Source organism: Geospiza fortis, unplaced genomic scaffold (genome assembly GCF_000277835.1).
Source record: "Geospiza fortis unplaced genomic scaffold, GeoFor_1.0 scaffold66, whole genome shotgun sequence".
Lineage (NCBI taxonomy): Eukaryota > Metazoa > Chordata > Aves > Passeriformes > Thraupidae > Geospiza > Geospiza fortis.
The window spans coordinates 1,782,644-1,805,749 of NW_005054312.1; the positions used below are offsets into that span (position 1 = coordinate 1,782,644).

At 42.8% G+C, this 23,106-nt stretch overlaps 1 protein-coding gene across 1 annotated transcript in view; it reads right to left on the reverse strand.

The window, feature by feature from the left end:
- Nucleotides 1–14,068: 14,068 nt before the first annotated feature.
- VPS18 (VPS18 core subunit of CORVET and HOPS complexes) overlaps nt 14,069–23,106 on the reverse strand; it is an 11,433-nt gene continuing 2,395 nt past the window's right edge. The window contains exons 2-5 of the mRNA XM_014306421.2: nt 20,193–20,334; nt 19,914–20,005; nt 17,342–19,212; nt 14,069–16,624 (exon numbers count right to left, since the gene is read on the reverse strand). Coding sequence (XP_014161896.2) covers nt 15,896–16,624; nt 17,342–19,212; nt 19,914–20,005; nt 20,193–20,334 — 2,834 coding nt within the window. The 3' untranslated portion in view covers nt 14,069–15,895. The remainder of the gene's footprint in view (nt 16,625–17,341; nt 19,213–19,913; nt 20,006–20,192; nt 20,335–23,106) is intronic.

A 23,106-nucleotide genomic window follows, 5' to 3' on the forward strand; every position in this document is an offset into this window, starting at 1 on the left:
TAAACTGTGATAGTTATGGAACAATCCCCCATCTCTTCCTCCAGCCACCTACCATGCCTCCCTCAAGCAGGGAGCTGCACCCTCACTACAGGATCAGCTGCAATCAGGTGAAATGCCATAGCAGCTCCTGTACCACCATCATGTATCAAAGCCAAGTTCACAATGGGGTTTTTTTTTGCTATCTGCTGCTAATTATTAAGAGGTAAGATACTCCTCACCACCAGATCCTCCTTCCTACTTAGCAGAGCTGGTTCAAGAAGAGAATTTGTTCTCTAAGAGTGTGAGCACTGATTTTTCTCTTCTACTCAGATCTTCCCCAGCTAACACCACTGCAAAGCAACCATTTTGGGAAGGGACAGAACAGCTGAGGATCCTAATCAGTTCAGACATCTCAGCTTAATCTGTTGCCTATACACTACCTGCATCATCCCTATTCTGCAGCTCTTAGCACTTCTCTGGAGCTTTGGAGCACTGACAGAAGTGTCCTGCCTGATGATGGCCTGACCAAGACTCAAGATGTATAGCAGAGTGGAATGCTTTGTGGAGGACCCAAACCACTCTGTGGCTGCAAATCTTCCTAGCTCTTATTAAAGATCAACATTTTACAAGTGTCCAGTCCTCTCTCAGAATCATCCACCACATGACACAAGAACACAATCAGTTTCACTCTAGAGTTGGGGCTGCTATGAACGAGCCCCTTTAAAGATTAATTTAAAGTGTACCATCTGTAAATAAAGCAACCTGCACTTGTGAAGCCAGACATCTTCAGTAGGAAGAAAGGCTCTCAAGTCAAAGGCAACAAAATATCTCAGTAGGACTGTTGCAGAGCTTAAATTCCCTCTTTGAAGTAGCACACAGTACTGTTGTTATGTGTGCTAATGAATAGCTCAGCATTCTCAGACTAGTTAGTTAAGCACTACAAGGAATTAGAAATGCCTTGTGCCAGCCACTCTTTTCTATGGAGCCACTGGCAATATTTTTGTAGTAGTTTGTCTCTGAAGCCTTAGAAGTGGCATTGATGAGGCTTCCCAGAGAAGGAGGGAAGGAAGAAAGTGAAAGCAGGTGTACTGGATAAATAATAAAAATCTGCAATTTATTTCCAAAAAGTCCCAAGATGCAATTTTAGCAGCAGCAAACACAGGTGTTCAGCAGAACTCTGAACAAGCACATGCAAATTAGGATGAGATAGAGACATGTAGAAATGTGAGTTCCCTATTCCCTCTTAGTCCTTTTGGTTATGTTCATCTGAAAAAAGACTAAGGCCAGAGAAAACAGTTAGATATCTGTAATCAATAACAAATAACTGCTTTTGAACAGGAAGTTTTGCACCTCTCTGCTGTCTGAAAAAATAGTGTATGGGGCATCTTTCACATGAGATGCACAGTATTATTATGGACCAAAGCCAGGAGTCAAAGCCAGGATAGCAGCAGAGAGAAAATAACTGTGATAAGCTATTAACAGCAGTTCAGTGGCTCCTAAGATTAGCCTCACTTTTGCCAGCAGGAAAGGTCCTGGATACTACTTCATTGAACACAACTGCCTTAAGCAATATAGCCTCATTTATTTGAGCATCTGTTTCACCTGCTAAAGAGAAGTGGTTTTGGTCTTGTATAGGCTTGAAGTGACAGCAGCCTTGAGAACACTTTCAAAGAAACTTATGGAGAGGGAGGCTCTTAAAAACATTAAAGCCCCTGTGCTTTTATTTCTGTATTCCAGATGCACTTCTATTTGTCCCTTAAATAAACCCTCACTCTCTCCATTTCTTGACTCAAAAGATCAGTGCAGAAGTTCCGGTACCTCTGTGGATCATTGTAACTAGTGTGACAGCCTCAATCTACACATGGTCCCTGGCAATTCAGTGACAGAAACAGTTCTGCTCAACCTCCCTCAGAAGGAGCAGGCTCAGCAGCATTACCCTCTGCCAGCAGTCAAGGAACTCTCCTCTCCCAGCTAACAAATGCAGCTGTCTTTGCAAAGATCAACAAAATGCAATGGGATGGGGGGAGATGGACACAGTCCAGACCCCATCTCTCCTCCTGGAAAACCCCCCTTCCCCACATGCAGATACCCAGAACCCAGCTAAAGAAGACCCCTTTAAGCACAAGGGACACCTCCCCAGTCTCTGCTGCCTGACAGAGCTCTGCCCAAGAGCTCTGCCCATTACCAGCAGCCTGTGCTGTCACTGTTTCCCAAGCGGCCTGTGCAGACCCAAGTCCTGCCCCAGAGTGCCTCTGTTTCCCATGGCAGAGAATACCTAACCCTGCAACAGCACTGCACCTTAAAGTCTGCCCACTACTGCAACCAGCTAGCACCAGGCAGGTCCCTGGGTAAAGAAAGATGCATTAACACACAGTGCTCTTTGGGAGAAACATAAAACCCAACACCAGCTCCCCTCCACCCCCCACACACTTGTTTTTACTTACACTCTGATCAGTTCCAAGAAGTCTGTTTTTCACCCAGCATGCTGCTGTCAGGATACACAGAGTCTCGCAGTTGACTCCCATTTGTCATGATTATTGTTTCCACCAAGAGAGCTCTTGCCTTAGCAATACACATTATCTTTACATATCCAAAGTCTCAGCAGCCTGAGACACAGTAAATTAAATAGCTCACTATTAGCAGGAGATGAAAGTCCTTTCCCCTTTTCTCACCTCTTCTGTCCCTACACATACCTTGTCAGATCTTATTGCCCTCTGCTGTCATCCACAAGTCAGAAGAATCAAATGCCAGCTCAGATGCATGTGGAGTCTCTGCCTCAGGCTTTTCTCTCTCCCTGCAGGGCTTCTGGGCAAGACTCAACTTAATCAGGGGTCACCTGTTCAACAGAATGGCTAAAAGCTCCATCTTTCTTCACAAACATCACTCTCTAACACAGGACATGGTTCAGCCATTCTCTTTCCAGAAAATAAATAGAACATGTTAATAAATGTCCTGCAGGCATCTACAAGGATGGCCTGTAGGGTTGCAGTGGTGCTAAATTAAGACAGTTATAGACAGTCTCTGAAAAATACAAGGAACTTGGAGTTTTTTTCCCTCACAGTGACTACTGGGGCTAGTTTTCACTAACAATTGCAGAAGTCAAATTAAAGAATATGGTTGTTATATGAATTAGCATTGGAACTCTCATGTGTCTAATAAGTTCCAGCATCAGAAGAAGCTTTTCCTCTGGCCACAGCCTCCCCTCTTTTTCTTTCATATAGATTCTCTAGTATCTCCAATTCTGAGTGTACACCATGGGTGTTGTCTTTAGAGTCATTCCCCATCATCTATGTTCAGGAAACTTAGAGTAAGTCAGCAACCTTAAATGTATGTGTCAAATAAAATTGCACTTGGCAAATAACGTCAGAAAGCATAGAGAAAAACCACAGACACAGAAAAAAAGGATATAACAAATGTGCACAAGCTCAGATGCCCAGGCATTGTTTCCTTAGAAACCAGGCAAAGGACAGGAAAATCCTGTAACCAACAGCAATGTCTGTAGCAAGGCCTCAAGACTTAATAGTAAATCCTTGTCCTTTAGAGTATGAGCTCAAAAAAAAATCCTCCCTCTCCTGGAAAGGGAGGATACAGCTGCAACACATGGACAGGAGTAGATAGTGATTGCCTTGTAAGGTTCAGATACTAAAATTAATAGTGACAAGTGATACAGCTGAGAATGTGATAAATATCATCCTTGCAAAGAACTGGCAGGAGGCTGCTGCATTATCAGCACCCAGAGTAAACACAAAGGTTTATCAGGGAAAACATCTGCATTTACCATTCTATGGAATCAAGTCTAAATTTCAGAAATCTCCATCTAGATCTTAAACCAAGGAAGGGATTCCACAAAGTAAAAGGGGTTTGATGGAAACTTGTCTGTCATGTCTGCCAGTCCACCTGGAGAATAGCCCAGCATTAGCACCAACATGTGCAAGGCTGTTTTTTGAGAAAAGTTCTTCAATCCAAATCCTTTGCCAAAAGTCACAGTAAATGGCACCAAAATTATTTTTGAGTGAGTGTTATAGGGCTCATTTCAGATAGGGACAGTTAGAGTCCAAGCACCCTATAGATTTCAAACAGTGAAAATCTGTACTATAGATCTTGTGCAGCACAGGAAACTGGTGTTATAAGATACATAACTCCAATAACACTGTTCTAGAGTGTTCCAGAGAAGACTTCTTCCTGCAAGGACTCTGGAGTAGCTTAGATATAGACTTGTGTGAGGCTGTGTCAATGTGCAAAGCTGTAGAATTTGTTTGAAGATCTCCAAAACACAGGGAAGTGGGAAGTCTTTTTTTCATACTAGGTATTAGACAGTGCAAAGGTGATGCTGGTCCAAGGGAGATGGGGATCTTCTTGTCCTGTGGTACAACTGGGGGAAGTTGTCTCAGAAAACAGAAAAGGGAATGTATTTCTGAGCAGATTGGTCACTTAGAGGTCTTGATCACAAGAGGACTGAGCATTCATTCCTAGCACTCCGGGTGCAGCCTCTGACTCTGGCTAAAATCTTAATCTGCGTTCTGGAGTGTGTGTGTACCTCCAGAAATCTTAACAGTAGCTGGAAGAAATTGGTTCCTCCCTTACTCTTTCTTTAACCTAAGAGAAGGTGCCTGGTTGTCTGACAGTGCAATCTTTGAGCCAGTGGAAACGGAAAAAAACCCATGAAACCTGTTCACAAGCTGATTATTATGCAGATCAGCAATCATTATCCTTTCTCTCATTACCTCAAATGCTTTCTGCCATCTGTTGGTAACAAACCTGCATCTGGCAGATTACCAGAGGAGCCCTAATCAATGGGTAATTGGGGTAGAGGATTGTGTGGACAATCCTGGCAATGAAAGCACAGAAAAACTTAGAGTGGGAGAAGAAAGTTGCCCATTACAAAGGTGAGATCCTACACCCAGCATTTCTCTACCATTCTGACATAATTTCATCTAGGTGGGAAGTGTGTGGAGGGGTTAGACAGAGACTTGTCACAGGCAATGGGATGAATTATACCAGCCTGTGTAACAATACCTCAAGCAAAAGGTTAATTTCTGACAGATTATGCCAGCAAGTGCTGCCAGGAGAGGCACAAGCAGAGCAAGAAGAAACATGCATGAGTTTGCATTTCCACTGTTGCCTTTTAGAACCATCTGTTAATGAGACACAGAGGATGCTATGGACTCATTCAAGTAAGGGCTCCTAATCCAGTGCCTTCTGATAGGAAATGCTCAAAATATGTCCACTGCAGGTTTTCCTTCTCCAGCCATGCATTCAGGGTTCTGCTCCATTCCACATAGTCCCAAGTCTTGATTACAGCAGCTCAGATCTAATATTCACATTATTCCTCTGGCTTCCAAAGGAAACAAAGCTTCTAAAATAGTATTTCTGGTGCTGAGCTCCCAGAGACATACTGACAGATTTTAACTGAAATTTCAGAATGAGGCAGAGTTACAAGATTCCTACAATTTTTTGAGGGAAATGACATCTGAGTGGAACAGAGAAACTCAGACAGAATCACCAGCAAGGGAAAGGAAAAGGGAATTTGCTGCTCTGCATTCCCATTATCACCTAGCTGGTCTGTCAGCAAATGCTTTGAGCTACTCTGCACATGAGGACCTGTCAAGCAGCTACCCTCTGCTGATGTCCTTCTCTACCATGTGCACCTAGGAAGTAAGATGAAACTTCAAGTGGCAATTGTAAAGATTTCTGTAAGTATCAGATTTTATTGATTCACCTTTCAAAGAATGGATCAAAACAAAACCAGTACAGTACTCTTTGAAAGTTCCACTCTTCTGCCACTCTGTAGATCCAGAGGAAATTATCAACCAGAAAAATGTTCAGGGCATTTGACTCTCTCTCCCTCTCTAACCACATTGTAATGGGGCTTGAGATGTCAAGATACCTGAGTTTAATAATGACACAATAAATCAACCAGGCTAAGTAATCTCCCAAAACTAGATCTAAGGGCGTGAAAAAGGTGGTACTTTTTTTCCCCTTAGTGCCTTGCAGGCCAGAGCTGTGCTATGCCTGTTTGCACTGGTCCTGGCAGCTGGGAAGGTACATACATAACATCCCCTGCCCAGACACCACCCTAGAAGGGTTGCATTCATTGGTGCATGGAAGAAATCAAGAATTCTTGTAGTAAGAAAGTGGCCCAAAGAAAAGAAGGAAGTAGAAATCCCTATAAATATCCAAGTGCTGCCAATGCCCACGCATGCTGGGCTGGGATCCAAGCTCACTGTTTTGGGGTGATAAGAATCCATATTAGGCACCTGAACATGGGAGAGGAACACCAACACCCAAATTAAGATGTTAGTTAGACTGTGACTAAAAACCAACACCCTCAAGTGATCTAATATCCAGGCTGAGGTGACTAAAATGTGACAATGTGAATTTTTACTATTCAGAGGGACTAAAAGGAGACATAGGAATGCAAGTGAAAGTTGGTTTTAGAAGCATGTTCCCAAGAGATACAGATCTTATTTCCTTCCTGCTATTAAAGGAAGGGGGCCTTTGATATGTACTGGACTACATAAGGGCAGAGAGCAACACCCCCATTTATTCAAATCCAACAACTTTGCTTTTTTTTTTTTAATTCAGTGTTTCAGGGACATTGCTGCAATCTCCATCTAACAGCTGCAGCCTGCAACGTTGCGTTTACGTCCCCACTCAGAGGGCATCTGAACACAACTTCTCATAGGCTACCAACTTGGACTGCTACCAAAACCCAAGGGTTTTGTACAGCTTGTAACCCAAATTAGCTAACTTAAAACTTTCAGAGAGGGAACAGAAATAAAGCTGGTTGAGAGAGATTTGCCACACTGCTTTTTGGGTGGTTGTTTTTGTTTTGAAATAGAGAAATTGTGTGGCCCATCTTGAAACGGGGAAGAACAACTCAGTCACTTCTCTGCAAGATCAGATTCCTGATTGTCAATGGGAGGAATAGTTTCTTCAGCCATCTTGAGCCCCCCATACTCACTAATAGTATAAGTCAGAAAGATGGAAGCACAGTGAAAAGCCAAATCCTCTTCATATGTCATTTGTGGCACTGAAAAAGCAGTGAAAAAAATCACCAAAAAAATCCAGACTCAGTTCTTCAATATGACTATGCTATTGTGGGCAATCTCTGCCGACTTAAACCACAACCTTTGCTAAAACTGCAATCCCATTGCTTTGCTACTGAGACAACTCAGCACAGCTACCTGGACATGGCAGAGGTGGCTTTAGTTCCGACACAACACTAAATTGTCCTGCTGACACCTCAGAAATGACTCAGCTGTGCAAGCACCCAAGACCATTTTAAAGATCCTGAGTATTTCCATATCTACACAGTGTTGTTTAGGAAATAAAATCACCTAAAAGCCAGATATGATAGCAGGCTCTAGGAGAGCTCTTGAATCCAAAGTATGCTCTGTCCTACTCTCTAACTCCTCATTTCACCAATAAAGGAGGCTTGTAGATCATTCTCTGTGTCTGCTGCAAATTATAAAATCTGAAACTCCTTTCCCTTCACAAATCTGTGATGCTCCTGTCTATGACTCAGAGAAAAGTAGTACACTCTTCAGAAAAGAGAGACCTGCCAGAAGCAAGAATTTTCACAGCTTGTACTGATTCTGCTGTATTGAAGTAAGCATTGCAAGACACATCACACTACCCTGGCACAGCTTTAGTCTGTATCCCATGTTTCATCCTTCTGAAATCTGAAACCCAGAGGGCCTCTTGTTACCTTCTTCATGTAATTCTCTTCCTTTCTTCCTTAGTTTTAAAGCTTAGTGGCAGGGAGCTTCACCACTCCCCACATATTAACCCTTCCTCTATTTATGTCAGAATCAAACAGTTCTTTGCTAAATCAGTGAGCAAAGGAGGTGAAAGAATTAACTGAGACAAAGGTGGCTGCTAAGATGGTGCCTGTCCCAGTGATAGAAGAATCAATAAACATGATTTTTTTAGGCATCACTCAACTCAGGGTCTCAAATGAAGGTAGTCAGCTCCACAAGTGTCCTAACTTCTGAAGAACAGGATGAGAAGAGAGCACTTTGAACTTCTGCCCAAGGCCCTACCTACAGATTTTTGTTGACCTACAGAGAGCATTTAACCTTGCTCTGACCTAAACAATGCAGATGTGCTGAAGGACTCACAGCAATATCTATGTTGTGTGCAGAAATTCTTCCTCTTTCCTCATTTTAACATGATCTTCTCAAATGGTTGATTTCATTCAGAGCATAACCCAAAGCAGGACAAGATGCCTTGCAGGCAAATAATCCATACCTTTACCTTTGGTTCAGCTGCCACAGCATCAAGCAAGCAACTCACAGCTGCTAAAACACCATACTGAACCACTCAATTCTGTAAGTTACCACTTTCTAGGTAACCTCTCCATAAGGGTACAGGGCTGTTCAAGATTATTCTGAAAACTCCCTTCTGTTTCTGTAACCATACTGCAGAGAAAAACAGCCTTCAGGGAGAAAACTCTGATTGTACACCAGCAAAGAAATTACTGCCAGAGTCCAGTCTTGCTGCCTTCTGAACACTGCTACACATTGTTCCACTGCACTGTCTCCTAGGACTGGCTCTAGGTACCAATACTAGGTGCATCCAGGTCACAAGACATTTCCCAATCAACAGCCAACAACAAATTTAAGAAGATGCTACTTATAAACAGAACAGTCCACATTAATTGATTTGTGCCCCCTCAAGTTCACAGAAGATGACATTTCTGTTCACCCTCAATTAGATGTTTCTGTACTAACATACTTTTTGCTTTGGAAATCCTGCCACTGCAAGTCTTTGAAGCATGTATTGAGGATTACCATAAGCAACTTATCAGAAGAACATAGAATGATGACATGGTCCTAGTTGTTCCAATCTCATTAACTAGGCAAGCAGACAAGTGTTTGAAACAGACTGCAGAACATAAGGAAATGTGTTTCTCCCCAAAAGGCTGCTCAGCAGAATGTACCACTGTGACACAAATGCAGGTGTCACTCTGAGACAGTCACACTGTGACACACAGGCAAGTATTCAACAAAGAATTGGGGCATCCAGGAGCATAAGCCTCGAGTCTCTCTTTCCTCCTTACCCAACCACTGTTCCATTCTCTCAAACAACATGAGCTCATCTAAGTCTACAGTCCTGTTATCAAGGATGGCAAAATATTGCTCAGCTTCATGTGGAATTTTTTATTTAGATCAATGATACTGTTATCTTGATAGCTACTGTGAGAAAAATTGGACAACAGATATTTTGCTAAAACTTTGGTAATTAGTCAAAGACCAATTTTTTACTACCCATGCCTTCCTAGGCTCTTAGCAGAGAATAAGTGTCTTGTTCACATGGTGAAAAACATGCAGCAGCCATCAAACACAGCCAGGGCAGCTGCTAATAATTGTCATGCAGAGTCTGTAGAAAAGAGTCCTCAAAAACTAATCCATCAGCCTTTGTGCTCCTCTTTGCCTGTGACATTCCTCAAAACCACACTGTGTACCTCACTTTTAATAAACATGTGAAAATAAAAGAGAATCTTTAGATAGGAACAACTTCCTTATGAGCCCAGTTTCACAGTAATAATTTGTTTACTAGAAAATCTATTCAGCATGCACACACAAAGAGATGAAAAAAGACTGTTGAATAACTGACTAATTGGAAAACACAGATGTCTGCTCAAGCAGAGTCCAGCAGCCTCCAAGTTCAGGCTGTGTTCTGAAGATCATGCCCCATGCCAAATGGCCAGCACACATGAAGTAAGGGAATATCTAGTTTTGGATACTAAACCAGTTGTTCAATCCTTTTCCTCTTAGCCATCACCTACAATGAACCACGCAGGATGGATCATGAAATGAGGGGCAGGCTATAGCTCAGCTCCTCTGAAACAGACTGTAATAAAACTCTACCAAAAACTAGTATTCTCAGTTCAGATGAAGCAAACAAACCATGTGTTAAACAAAAGGCCATATCTAATCCTCTTCTGAAGACAATACAGTCCACAGCCAACACAACAGCTTAGCAGGAATATATGAACTCCTGCAAAGTAGGGAAATTCCTACTGTCACACATCAGGTACGGCCTGTGTGGCCCTTTACAAAGCAAGGGTATTTCTGTGGGGCTAGGAGGCACATGATGGAAAGCTCTGTGCAGTGAGGCAGCCTGATATGATACAGTTATCAGTTGTGCTTATTTCCATACCCACCAAGCTCTGCAGCTCAAGTGTTGAATTAGAATAGCTCTCCCATCACCACAGGGACCTAGAAGCACTGTAGCAAGTCTGAACCTAATACAGACATGCTGCAAGTTGGAAACTCCTCTACTGAGCTGCCCCTCCAATGCAAAGACAGTGTACAGGATTAGTTAGAGATGTACTGTAACCTTAGAGTGCTCCTGTAGCTTCCCTGTTTCTTAGCAACCAGTCCTACTCAAACAAGCTGCCTCCCAACACCTCTGGCCATGACAGAGAGGAAATGCCTGAGCCCCTTTTTCTCTCCACCCCAACAAGTTTCAACGAGCAGATCTAACAAGTTTGTCTAATCCTTTTCCCCCCTCCTTTCACCTGAAAGCAGCTGCAGGCCAGGTTGCTTTGAAATTCATACTCTAAATAAGTAGCCTGATGCCTTTCCATGAGATCTGGAAGTGAAAAACCCAAACAGTGAGTTGAGGGGAAAGTATCACAAGTCTCCAAAAATCACAGTATTACCATAAAATGTAAATCTCAAAGGGCTCAGAAGGCGTAAAGTCAGGACTGGGCATAATCACAGATAGCAGACAGTTTAGGAGCTGAATGCATGCATAATTCACAATGAATTTAAGGAATGCCTGTAATTTCCCCTTTCAAGCCCCAAACTCTTCAATTTTAACAAAGTCCTTATTTCAAAGGCAATTATTTTTCTTCTTTATCACCTCAGCATGAGAAGTACAGATCCATCAATATCACAGTTTCATTGCAGAAGCTTCCTTGAAGTCAGATACATGAAGTTTGGCCAAATTACTTTACAGAAACCACCATTCCCTTTCCCTTCTAGTGCATCACTTCTTTCATGTACAAAACCAACAGAAGACCCTGGACAGCCCCTCTCTGCTTTGTAGATGCCATAAGATTCTCTCATAAACACTACACATACCACAGTGAATCACATCTTACTCCCTCTATTCTGGAGAAAAATACTTAATCACATCTTACTCCCTCTATTCTGGAGAAAAATACTTAATCCATCTCAATAGTAACAACTTAAAATTCAAAACCACCATAAATCTTGTACATTTCAAACCTCAAACTTCAGGTCAGCACACTTACTGTACCTAGAAATCTAGTTTTGGTCTGGCTTCCCACAGCTCAGTACAGAGTTGTTGGATGAAGTGAGGCAAGGAACAACAGACTTCCCATGAAATCCAACCAGAAACTAAGAATTTGCACTTGTAAACATAGACAATCTATATGTTGGCATTGACAGGGCAGGGGTGAATGGGAACTACCCATTCCAAGAAATACATGCTAATACATGACTACAGTCTGAGTCAAACTACATCTTGTTTTGATAGAGTACAAGATGTACCTACTCCCACTTGCTGTTTTACGGGGATTATGATGCTACAACTCAAAAGGAAAAAGCAAACATACTAGCTTATCTGTTTGTGCAAGTCAGTGTCCAATGTCACATTACAAACCCAGCTTTACGGGTGCTTTTAACAAGACAAACTACATGTGAACTCAGGCAACTAAGGAGCTGCTGTCACGAGAGTATGAAGAAGAAGCAAGCAAAGATTACCCCAGACCCAAGGCCACCAGATTTTGCAGCTCCAAGCCCAGGGATGATATCTCTGCAGTTTACTAAATCAGCCAGGTCTATAGGGAATTTACACGAGAATACAATTCAACAAAAGAGACCACACCTGAAACCCTACGTTGAGTCTCAGGCCTCTCACTACAAGACAGATACTGAAGTGATGGAGCACCAAAAGGTGTCCAAAGAGCAACAAGGGTCTGGAACACAAGTCTTAGGAGTGGCTGAGGGAACTGGGGTTGTTTAGACTGGAAAAAAGGAAGGCCAGGTGGAATCTTATTGTTCTTTACAACTACCTGAAAGAAGGTTGTAGCAAGGGGCCAGTTGGCCTCTTCTCCCAGGCCACAAGCAACAGGATAAGAAGAAATGGCCTTTAAGTTGTGCCAGGGGAGATTAAGTTTGGATATTATGAAACATTTCTTTACTGAAAGAGTGGTCAGGCACTGGAACAGGCTGTCCAGGGAAGGGCTGGAATCACCATCACAGAAGGCATTTAAAAGGCATGTGGATGTGGCACTTGGAGATGTGGTTTAGTGGTGGATTTGGCTATGCTGGGTTAGCAGTTGGACTTGGGTATCTTAAAGGTCTTTTCCAACCTAAATGATTCCACAATTCTATGACACTCATTTATTAATATAGTAAATCTAGCTTTTGATGTTCAAAACATTAAAATCAGTGATCTGTGAGCTGAAATTGCCATTTAGTTGAAGACAATTTTTTTAGCATCTTTACCTCAAGTCCTTACACCAAATCCAAGCTACCTTACAGCAAAGGCTGTGTCTCCAAGCACCCAGCACACCCCTCCAAAAGCACTGGGATCCTGCTTCAGTTCCTCACTTTTGTGCCATTCTTCCTTCTGCTACAGAACGCTTTCAGCTGTCTGCAGCAAACCCCAGTATTTAAATGGACAGCAATGACATCTAGTGGCTGCTTAAGAATTTGCGTTTCTATATTCCCAGCCTGGGCATTCATTTTCAGAAAGGAGACAGAACCTACTGCTTTCAGCATTTCACTTAGCTGCTGCCAACTACAGGAAGTGCACCCCAAATTCTCTACAAACTCTTTCAAAACACACACCACTGTCTCCCCCAACTCAGAGCATTTCCCCCCATCCCTTGCTCAAAGCCTAGGAGAGGCCATGCAGTAGGCACAAGTTTGCTCTAGGCCTTGTCTGCACTACTGAATTTCTTCAGTGTAGATGGGGCTACAGATATTTGTTCTGGGTACACAGGGCTGGGGCTTCCCCACACCCTTTTGGTTATGCTGTTCTTCAGCTGCATGAGGCTAAGTGGTAGGAGTTATACACACAGACAAGGACAAGACCCAAGGCCACAATTTTTAACAGCTGGTACAGTTCATTCATAGCTTAAAATATATACAAAGGACTGCAAGTTCTAAAATGTAACTGTGTTGAAGTTACAAGGAGAAAAGATAAAAATGCTATTCTGAATGCAAAGAGGAAGAGATCTTGCAGATTAGATTTATGGGAGAACAGAAAGCAGTTCACTTCCCTCCACGACCACAAACCCACCCCACCCCCCCAAGAAAAAATAAACCCTCTTACCTTTTTCACTGAGTGATGCTGCAAAATTGCCAAGAAGCACAGGTAAATGGTTACTGAAGCTTTTTGAAGCATGTGACAATGTTTGGAAGATACCTTCATGTACCTTTTTGTATTACTGGCACTAATCATTTAATCACTACAGCAGTCTTTGCCAGCAGTAACACTCTCTATAACCCTGACAACAAATCAAATGTTTTTTCAGTTAACAATGGTGAGGAAGAATGAGATTTGTGGTACACCTATCTGGTGCATGTGCATACAGCCCTCAGAGAATATTGCATACTAGTCATTAAAAAATACATAGTTCTAGTTTTGTTAACTGAGATCTATTAACACCCATGACTGGAATCAGAGGTGCCTTTCCCCACCACCCAATCTCAGGCAAAGACCAGAGGATTTTTATTTACTTGCTATGCCTCATTTCCCATAGCTTCTTCCAAGCAGATCACTCTGCAATGGTCAATTTAGTGATGTGACTTCTCCAGCACAAACAGGAAAAGAATGGAAGACTATAGTAATTCTAATATACCAGGAAAGATCCTGTAAAAACCCAAAAGAGATGGAACAAGTGTTAAGAACATGTCAAAATAATGTGAAATTACCCCTGCATCAGAATGAGCTGATACCCATGTTCTGCTAAAGGGCAGAAAAAGAGCCACTTACCTTTGACCAGAAATTGGTTTGGGTGGGAGGCTACTGTTGGTTTGCAATGACATGTACAATCTTAAATATCCCACTGCTTACAGGAAAAGATGATGATTCACAGGAATGGCCAGTTATAACAGGTTTAATGGTAAACTTCAAAAGACATCACATTTCGTTTTCATCACAAATCCTTCTGCCAGACCCACCAACTTATTCAAAGCAAAAGGCTATGCAAAGCCAAAGAAAACTACAGCATGTGGGTTTTCTGAAAAAGTGCTTTCTGACAAGCCAGCAAACACACACCACGAGGTGGTGATGGGACTGCCTATCCCATGGCTCCATCAAAGAAAAGAGGATCTTGAAACCTCAGGTCTTCCTACTTTCATGTCTGTTTTTTATTACTCGTGTCATTTTACACAGATAAAATTCATTTGTTCCAGGCTGATCCTCCCAACAAAAACATAAATGTTCCTCTGAAGTTCTAAACTCAGAATTCTTAGGTCAGATCCTTGAGGAAACCAATACATATTCTCCTACAATAACATGAAGACCCATTTCTACAACCCTACAAGCAGGGTAAGTGGTTAGGAGATTGAGAGAGGTATTCAAGACAAGCACACATACTCATGTGAAAGAACTGAGGTGGTTTTTCAGAAGACAGTATTTTCCATTGCCCTAATTACAAGAATTGTATTTTCTCTTTTAGAACATTCAATTCTTCTGTCAATTACTACCTTTGTGATTCAGTCCCAAACAGCAAAACCTAATTAAAATCTTATTTTCCTAAAACAAAACAAGGAACCCTTGCCAAACTGTTAATGACAACTTTTTCTTCCATCACTCACAACATAGTGATTGCTACCTTCTGGGAAAAATTTTCCAAGTTGGAGCAATAGATAGATGCACTGACATGCAGCCATCTCCAAAAAGTGGAAGGCAAAAGACTGTTTAGGCACAAGGTACTAGCTTCAAAGGGCAAAGCAAATTTCACACCAACAGAACATTTCTGTAGACTACCCTTGAGCAAACCCCTGACTAGATCTTGAGTCTAATGCTCAAGTGCAGCTTGAAGAGAACCACACCAAGATACACAGATTGTGCTCCTGCTTGCAGGGTGTCAGTTGAAACCTTACTACTGTATCTATCAGTTTTGGTTTGCAGTGAAGAGAAAACCAAGACCCACTATACAAAGGCAGTTATAGTAGAAACAGGATGGAAAGAGGAGTGGGGAACAAGCATTTCGAGAAACAGTACCTACAGAAAATCCAAATGTGTCTGGTCTCATGCATAAAGCTTGTGAGAAAGAGAATTATACACCTTGAATTGCAGGCAAATTACTTTTATAACTTTCCTGCAAGATTGTATAATTGAATAACTGAAAATTATACACATTCTTGTATCACATTGTGTAGAAACATGTATTTGTGTAGCATGATGTTTACAAAATATAAATTGGTAAGAGCTTCCATCCTCTCATGTTGTTTCTATGTATGTGGTTATAGACTCTCAACAGAAAGGAAACAGAGGGCAATTCTAGCTTTGAAAATTATGAATGAAGACTACATTGCTTAGTGGCCTTCACTACCTTTCTCTTTCAGCTTGTCTTCACCAAAACAAATACCACCAACAGGGCAGATAAATCACAGGCTGTTCCCAATTTCTTCTGGACAACAAGGCACTCCATTTAGCTTCACACTGAGAACCTCAGAACTGCAAGCAGAAACGCCTGCTAAATATATTCCAGTAGGTTAGTTCTAAGTATTGTTAAAGTTCTTAGACAGCCATATCTACATCTCCCCACTTCTCAAGACTAGCTCTCCCTAACCCTGGTAAAAAGACTGCACTATCCTTTGTTTAGAGTTGCACAGAAGTCACTGTGTTCCTGCTCCTGGAGGTGATATCCCCAGCACAGAAGGTTCACAATTTGTTTGACAGTTGAAGATTTGGAAAATTACAGCCAGCTTTGCATCTCCTCTTCATACTTCTGGGGATCAATAAAAGGCTTGTCAATGGACCGGATCATCAGCTCACCACAGTACACACATTCAGCTGCCACAATGTCATCAATGTCAGATTTGATCTGTTCCCGGCTCTGCTGCCCCTTCCCCAAGCTAATGGTGTCTGCATCCTTGGGACGATGGTGGCTCTTGGATGGCTGGCTGGTAGCTGCCAGCTTCTTCTGAAGATCTTCAAGTTTTGCCTGCTTATAGGCAGGAAGGTTAGGGAAAACTGCTTGGAGGAGACAGTCGTAGTGAAACATGTGACCACACAGGAAAAGGTAAAAAGGGCGGTTTAGAAGTGGAAAGTCACAAGCAGCACATTTTTCCTGAGGCTCCACAGAGCCATATTTATTTCTCATTTCCTGGATGTCCTCTCGGATCCTCTTGGCACTCTGCGTGGCTTCCTCCATCTCCCTTTTCAGCTCCTCGATGTGCTTGTTGTAATCCTCCAGGGAGTTACAGATTGCCTCCTTGAAATGGTCAATAGTGACAAAGTCTGGAAAGAATGGCAGCACATCTTCAATCTTCAGCAGGGCACAGCTGGAGAGGCAGGCCATTGCCTTCTTCACATCCTTCTCTTCCTGAACAACATGGCGAGCAATCTTCAACCACAGCTTCTTCCGGAGCTCCTCATCATCTTCAGGAAGATCTGCACAGGACTTGGCAAGATCAACATCCACCTAGAAGTCGGACAGACAAGGAAACAGAGTTAAGCTTCCCTCTTTGTTTACCCACCATTCAACTTCAAAGCCTGCTGTCCATTTTAAGAGGCATTTAAAAAACCTCTATTGCAATCTCACTGCGCTGGACTGCACTCCTGGCCTGCTCCTTGTTTCCATGGCAAACACCTCTCCTCTCCACCAGTACTCCTCACTGAAGATTAGCTTGCTACCCAACAGAGAACAGAGGCCAGCACAGAAAGGGCAAATTCATGTTATAGTATCTTTGCTGGCCACACATTTCAGCGAAGACACAGCAATTCCAATAGGAAAAAAATCCAGCATCTCCCTGAAGGTCAGACTAAGCTGACAAAGACTTCTGTGATAATTAGCAAAGCTATGAATAGGTAATTAGAATCCTTAACAATAGCTGTACAAATCTTGCATAAATGCAGATATGTTAAAGGTATTTTATGTCAGAGACTGAGCTTGAGACAGTACTCTTCCTTGTATTTTCCATGCCTCCACCCTCAGTTATGGCTTGCCAGTCAGCTGCCTACTTTAAACAGCTGTGAAAGCACAGAAAAATGTTAACAGAGCCAGGTCTTTTTTCCAAGCCTCAGCTACACCGCTTTGATACCAGTGAGTCCGTCCAGCTCCTCTCAATGCTCTGCTGTTCAAGGTAACTTGAACAAGCTACATTCCCGTGTATCACAGCATGCACAGATAAACACATACCTGTAGGGCGAGATCCACAGCCTCCTCATACAATTCCATCACTTTGTAAATGTGGACACATGCACGGTGGTGCCCATGCTCTGCACACAGGCGTAGTGCGTACTTCAGGTCGTAGTGGATCCTGTTTGGGTTGGTTCCTGCTTGCTCCAGGTATGACAGCAACGAGTCCGGCCGACACAAAGCATAAAGAGACAACAAGTAGTTGTGAATGGCTTGCTGGGTTTCCTCCAACTGGTAGACACAGAACTCCATATATCTGATGGCTTCATTGATCTGCTGGGTGCTGGCACTCTGGCTGTAGTTAACAAGGGCTGGAATGAGGTTCCTGGCATCCAGTCTAGAGCCCATAGAAATCCAAGCATCAACCACCTTCTTGGGAATATGCTGGATGAGAACCGGAGAGAACTTGTAGAAGAGTTTCTCGTCTCTGTGCCTGGACAGCACATTTAGAGCCTCATCGTACTCGTCATGCTGGCAGTGGTGAGCTACTACACGCTCGTAATCCTGCATGATGACTGCAAAGTAGACCATGTGCTCTGTGTCTCCATGGCTTGCCAACAGCTCATAAATAGATGCTCGATTATTAAAAAGACAGTCTTTGTTTTTAGGACTGCTCAGGAAAGTGCGGAACTTCTCCCGTGTATCCAAATAGAGATTTCGCTGTGAGGGATCTCCTTGCAATATGCCCAGCCAGTTCAGGTACAGCTCTGTCAACCACGTGGTCAGCAGAGTAGTCTGTGTCTTCTCTGAAGGCTTTAGGTTACTTAGCTTCTTAATCAGAAACTCCATCAGGGCCTCTTCTTGCTTGGCTTCAATGAACTTCAGAGCAATTTCCTCAAAGTAGTTCTGGGTCAGTGCATAACATTTGGCACTGTCCAGATACCTCTTGTTTTGGAAGCAGTGCTCTGCCTCTTTGGCCAACACAATGTCAAGACACTCTGGACGGTCCTTACAATACTCTTTTGCTAAATCAAATTTGTTCATATTCATATACATCTTCCACACATCTCTGGATTCCCGCTGGACATGGTAGCGGAACACTACTTTCTCAGTGTGGATCCATATCTGCTGGACTGTGGGATCTTTAATCATGCGTGTCAGCAAGCCAAACTTCTCCAGGAACAGATCCTGAAAAACAACCTGTCCATTCAGAGTGCAGACAGCCTTCACCCGGTCAGGCAGCAGCAAGAGAAAGTGGAACTGGGTAAGCACAATGGATATTGGCTTGTTCACAGTTATGTCAATATCAGGAGGATAAACCCAGACTCGTTCATCACTCAAAATTGAATCAGGACGACTGTAATCTAAGGTACCATATAGAACACCATTTCCCATCATCCAGGCAAAGGAGCGTGGGTTGGAACGCAGTTTCGGAGTGTAAAAGGCTATCTCGCTGAAACCCAAGTTGGCTGGAAATTCCCGAAAGCTGGGCAGATGGTCAGCATGCACAGCAAATATGGAGCTGAAGCCTTGCTGCTCAGTCCCTTCAGGCACTTTGCCAACAAACTGAAAGAGTCTCTTCCTAGTAGTGGCTATAATAAAAAATTTCCCTTCTAGCCCTCGTTCAATTTCCAAGCAGCAGACTGGGGCAGGTCCAGATTCCTCCTCCAGAGTGTAGACCTGTCGGAAGTACTGGTCAGGGTTAGTGCTGAAGAGGCTTCCTTCGCTGACAGAGATTTCAGCCTCATAGATCTGCCCCTGGGATGTCCCCACCAGGATAGGCCCTGTGTTGGTTTCTGAACCAAGAAATTTGTTCCAGCCCACACTTTCAATCAAGTGTCCTTTCCAGCGGGAGAGTGCCCGCACTTTCTGAACACTTCTGTTCAGGTAAAGGCATTCGCTGGTGTTCAGAGCAATCAGGAGATGAGAGCCTGCCAACAGCAGAGGGGTATGGGAGGGAGAAGGAGAGAACAAATCAAGACTGTGCCTAAGCAAGCCAAATTCCTGCAGCTTCTAATCTTAACATTTGATAAATTCCAATATCAACATACTTAATCCAAAACTTTCCCAGGCATTTATGGGAATGTGGGGGATTTCCATGCTGGACCAGAACAGTAGTCCATATGTTGCAATGTTAAATAACTGGTACCAGATGCTTTAGCGAGAAGGTATTCTATTTAAATAAATGTTCTAAGGATAAACACTTCCCAGAGTTCCCTCCTATCCCTGGCAGTTGGCGAGAGATATGAGCATCTCTTTCCAAATTTTTGTTTAGTTTTTTAAAATCAGTCTAGGCTACAGTGAACTGCAGATGTTTTATGGCCCTTTTTAAAAATTCCTATATAAACCATACAGCAGAGAGTGACTGCAAACCTTCCTTTGATTGGTTTTAGCCTTGCTCAGAACAGCCTAATTGCATGTGTTCACTTCAGAGTCTGAAAACACAACACAGGCACAAGCCTGTGCTTTACTAATAGCAAAAGGGCAAACCAGTGGGGAGGGGCCCTGGGAAAGTCTGGCTCGTGGAAAATTGATCTGTCCTCCTTATGCACAAAGCAGAAAGAGAACTCCTTCACCAGCACTTGCTCTGCTCTGTTCACTGTCTGTAAATATCCATCACCCACTGCCTCACCTGTGTGGTCTAAAAACATCTTGTAGACTTTGGCTTCATCTTTGCGTCCCAGCTCTACCTGATTAGGTTCATCTGGCTTTCCAAGATCAATCCTGCAAAGAGAAACCATGAATGCATGCTGCCAACAAAAGTTCACATACTTGTAACTCCTCACCTGTTTTCCATATTGGGCTCGTGGCTTTTTATTCAGTTTGCAAATGTAAGTTCTCTAACAACTTAAGGAAAAAAAAGAAGGCAGGGGAAAAACAAACAATAACTTCAGGGTTCTGGCAGCATTACCTGAGAAGGGTGTCTTTCCCAAGGCTCATACAAAGCTGGTTAGAGGAGACCACTAAGCTGTTAATTTTCTCAGGAGGAGCAAAGTCAATCCTCTGCTTGTTAAATATTGGTGTTTCTTTTTCCAGTCGCGCATTCACATATCCTGGAGAAAGAATGTGAACGCTTAGAAACTGAATAAGACAAAACCCCACAACAACAACCCCAAACTACATCAAAATCCAGCCTAAAAGACTAAGAGGATTGTGTCCTGCTCCAAGTTTTACTGAGAAGGAAGTGTGCTCCATGGAGCATGAATACAGAAGGAAAAAAACCCTCTAATTCCAGCCCTGCTGGTGTTGAAAAAGACAATGTAGTAGTGGAAAGTAGCCTGCTCCTTACAGGCAAATCCTTTAATTGTCTATTCCACCAATGCTTTCTCCTTGCCTCTGCCTCACCTCTAGACCAGCTGCAGAATCCTTAAAGTACACTTTTTCCAGAAGAAAGGTGCACATGCAGGAAGAGACAAGCAATCACAACCTGAGTAGGCAGCCTTTTGCATGTGCTTTTTCCTATGCATTGATCCACACCTTACACACTACCCACTTATACAAGTGTGCATTCTTTTATTTCCAGTTAAGTAGAACTGATGTTCTTCTTTTCAGATTGGGGAGTCACAATGCCACAGTTTATATTTGCTGGTATGAACTGCAGTTCAAAACATGTACAAAAAGCTCCCAAGGTACAGACTCACATGGTATCATAACCAACCAATTTTTATATATATAAAGGGGAAGGATAATTCTGGAAAACCCACATGTTACCAGATCATAAGTCACATTCATCCAGGTAATCTCAAATTTTTTTCAGACTGTCACCTGGCAAAGCAAGGCTGACTCAGCAAGGAAACTCATAGGAAGGAAAGGGAACAAATAGCACCTGTACAGAGGTAAGGGTTTAGAGTTAAGAAAAAGCTGTTTATGGTTTAATTCCATAATAGTTCAAGCCAAAGTATTGGATTTTAGCATTCTGGGCTCTTTAGGCCTGTATCCATTACATTTATAACACCCATAGCATCATCACCATTAACATGAGGATTTTAGCTATTGTCCCTTATAGGAGAAGGATGAGCTTCCTTAATATACAGTTCTCTATACAAAGGAAATGTCTATTTCATAACATTCATTCCTTTCAAACAGTCTCTTCCCTCATCTTGTCCCCAGTGTCCCTCTTCTGTTTAATCAAGATTCCACTGCAGCATTTCACACCCTGATTTCTGGGCAAAGCTAACTATTTCCTCAGACCTTTTTATCTGTCCAAAGATCTAAGATCACCAGTATGATCTAGTGGGTCAAAGCAGACTTTTCAAAGCTGGAGCTACAGTACTTGAAGTTCACAATGCAGCAGGACTTCAGGTTGGATACAGAATCACTGCTTGTTTACCTACAACCTTGAGAAACAGTACCTGCAATTTAACAAGCACAGGGAACAACTCCCTGAAAATTAGGAATAAGTTTCAACATCTTCCAAAATTGCAAACCTAACCTTAAGGACTGCTTTCTGGAAGGTAACTATTGTATCTTTTTACAAAATAAATTCACTTAAACTGCAGGTTGTCAACAACTTTTACCAACCCAAATGTTATTAAAAATTGCCTGTGTGGCCTGATTTAAGAATAACTGAAATCCTGATTAGGCTGTGCCTAAGCAGTTCCCAAACTTCCTCTGCCAATATCAACTGTGAGCAAACAGGCAGATTTCTCACATGTAAGACAGCCATGACTGAAGACAGTGTTTCATCTGTCAAGAAGAAAAGCTGAGTCCTGGAAAATTTATTTTCCGTGACATGACTTGTCCCAACACTGTTCTGCACAACACCTATTCAGGCCACTTATTCTGTATCTAACATTGCACAATAACCATGCATGTCAAAACAAACAAGGGGAACACACCTACTTCAATATCTAGACTCAGAGTAACTGTGTCAGTGTATTTATACTCCACAGTATACATAGCATGACAGAATTTATCAATTCTTAGCACACAGATGAACCTCACAACCTGGTTTCCCCAAAGGTTACCAGTGGGCAACACTATACAAGGAAAAAATCTTGAAAGAATGTGTCCATGTATTTCCAAACTTGTAACCCAAAACCACCAGCTCTGCATAGCAGCTGGTACTACCATGACAATACCCGGTACAATACAATCCTCTCATAACCTACATTTCCCTAGCACACCAAAAAAACATTGAGAGGTGACGTCTAGTAGAAAATGGTTATTGAACCTAGTAAATCTTGAATTGATCATGGAATAATAATGAAATAAATTTCTCAGACATGAAAGAAAAAACGGACTGGTCATCACACTGTTACTTTACACTGATGGGACACCACACTGAGCAATGCAGTATAGCAAAGCCTCACATCCCTTGACAGAAAAGTGTAGTAGTGATACAGATTGCTTTGCAGGTCACCTTGCCATCGTGTAGTCAGCCTAAAGGAACCACTCTAGAGAAACCACTCTTTGATAAACTGCGCCTGGGTAAGGAAAGGAACTCCGTGCAGGACCAGCTGCGCACACATCCATAACACGATAAAGCGAGGCTTCCTCAGAAAGGAGCAGAAAGGAGAAGTAAAGTGACTGGGTGTTCTCAACCCGCTAGCACAGCTCTAGCTGCACAGGGCTGAGGTATGGCTGGTGTAATTTGTGACGCACAGGCACCTGCGACTCCACGCACTCTTCAGCGTTTGCTCCCGCAGCCCCCCTGGCCGCAGCCTCCCACACAGAGCAGCACCGCGGGTTCGCTGGGCTGGCCTGCATCAGCACTCTGCCCAGCCAGGAATGGAGTGCTCCCCGTCTCCAAACACCTCCCACAGCAAGCCGTGGGAAAAACAAGCCGCAGCCGAATGCTTTGCCCCACACGCACACAGTGACAC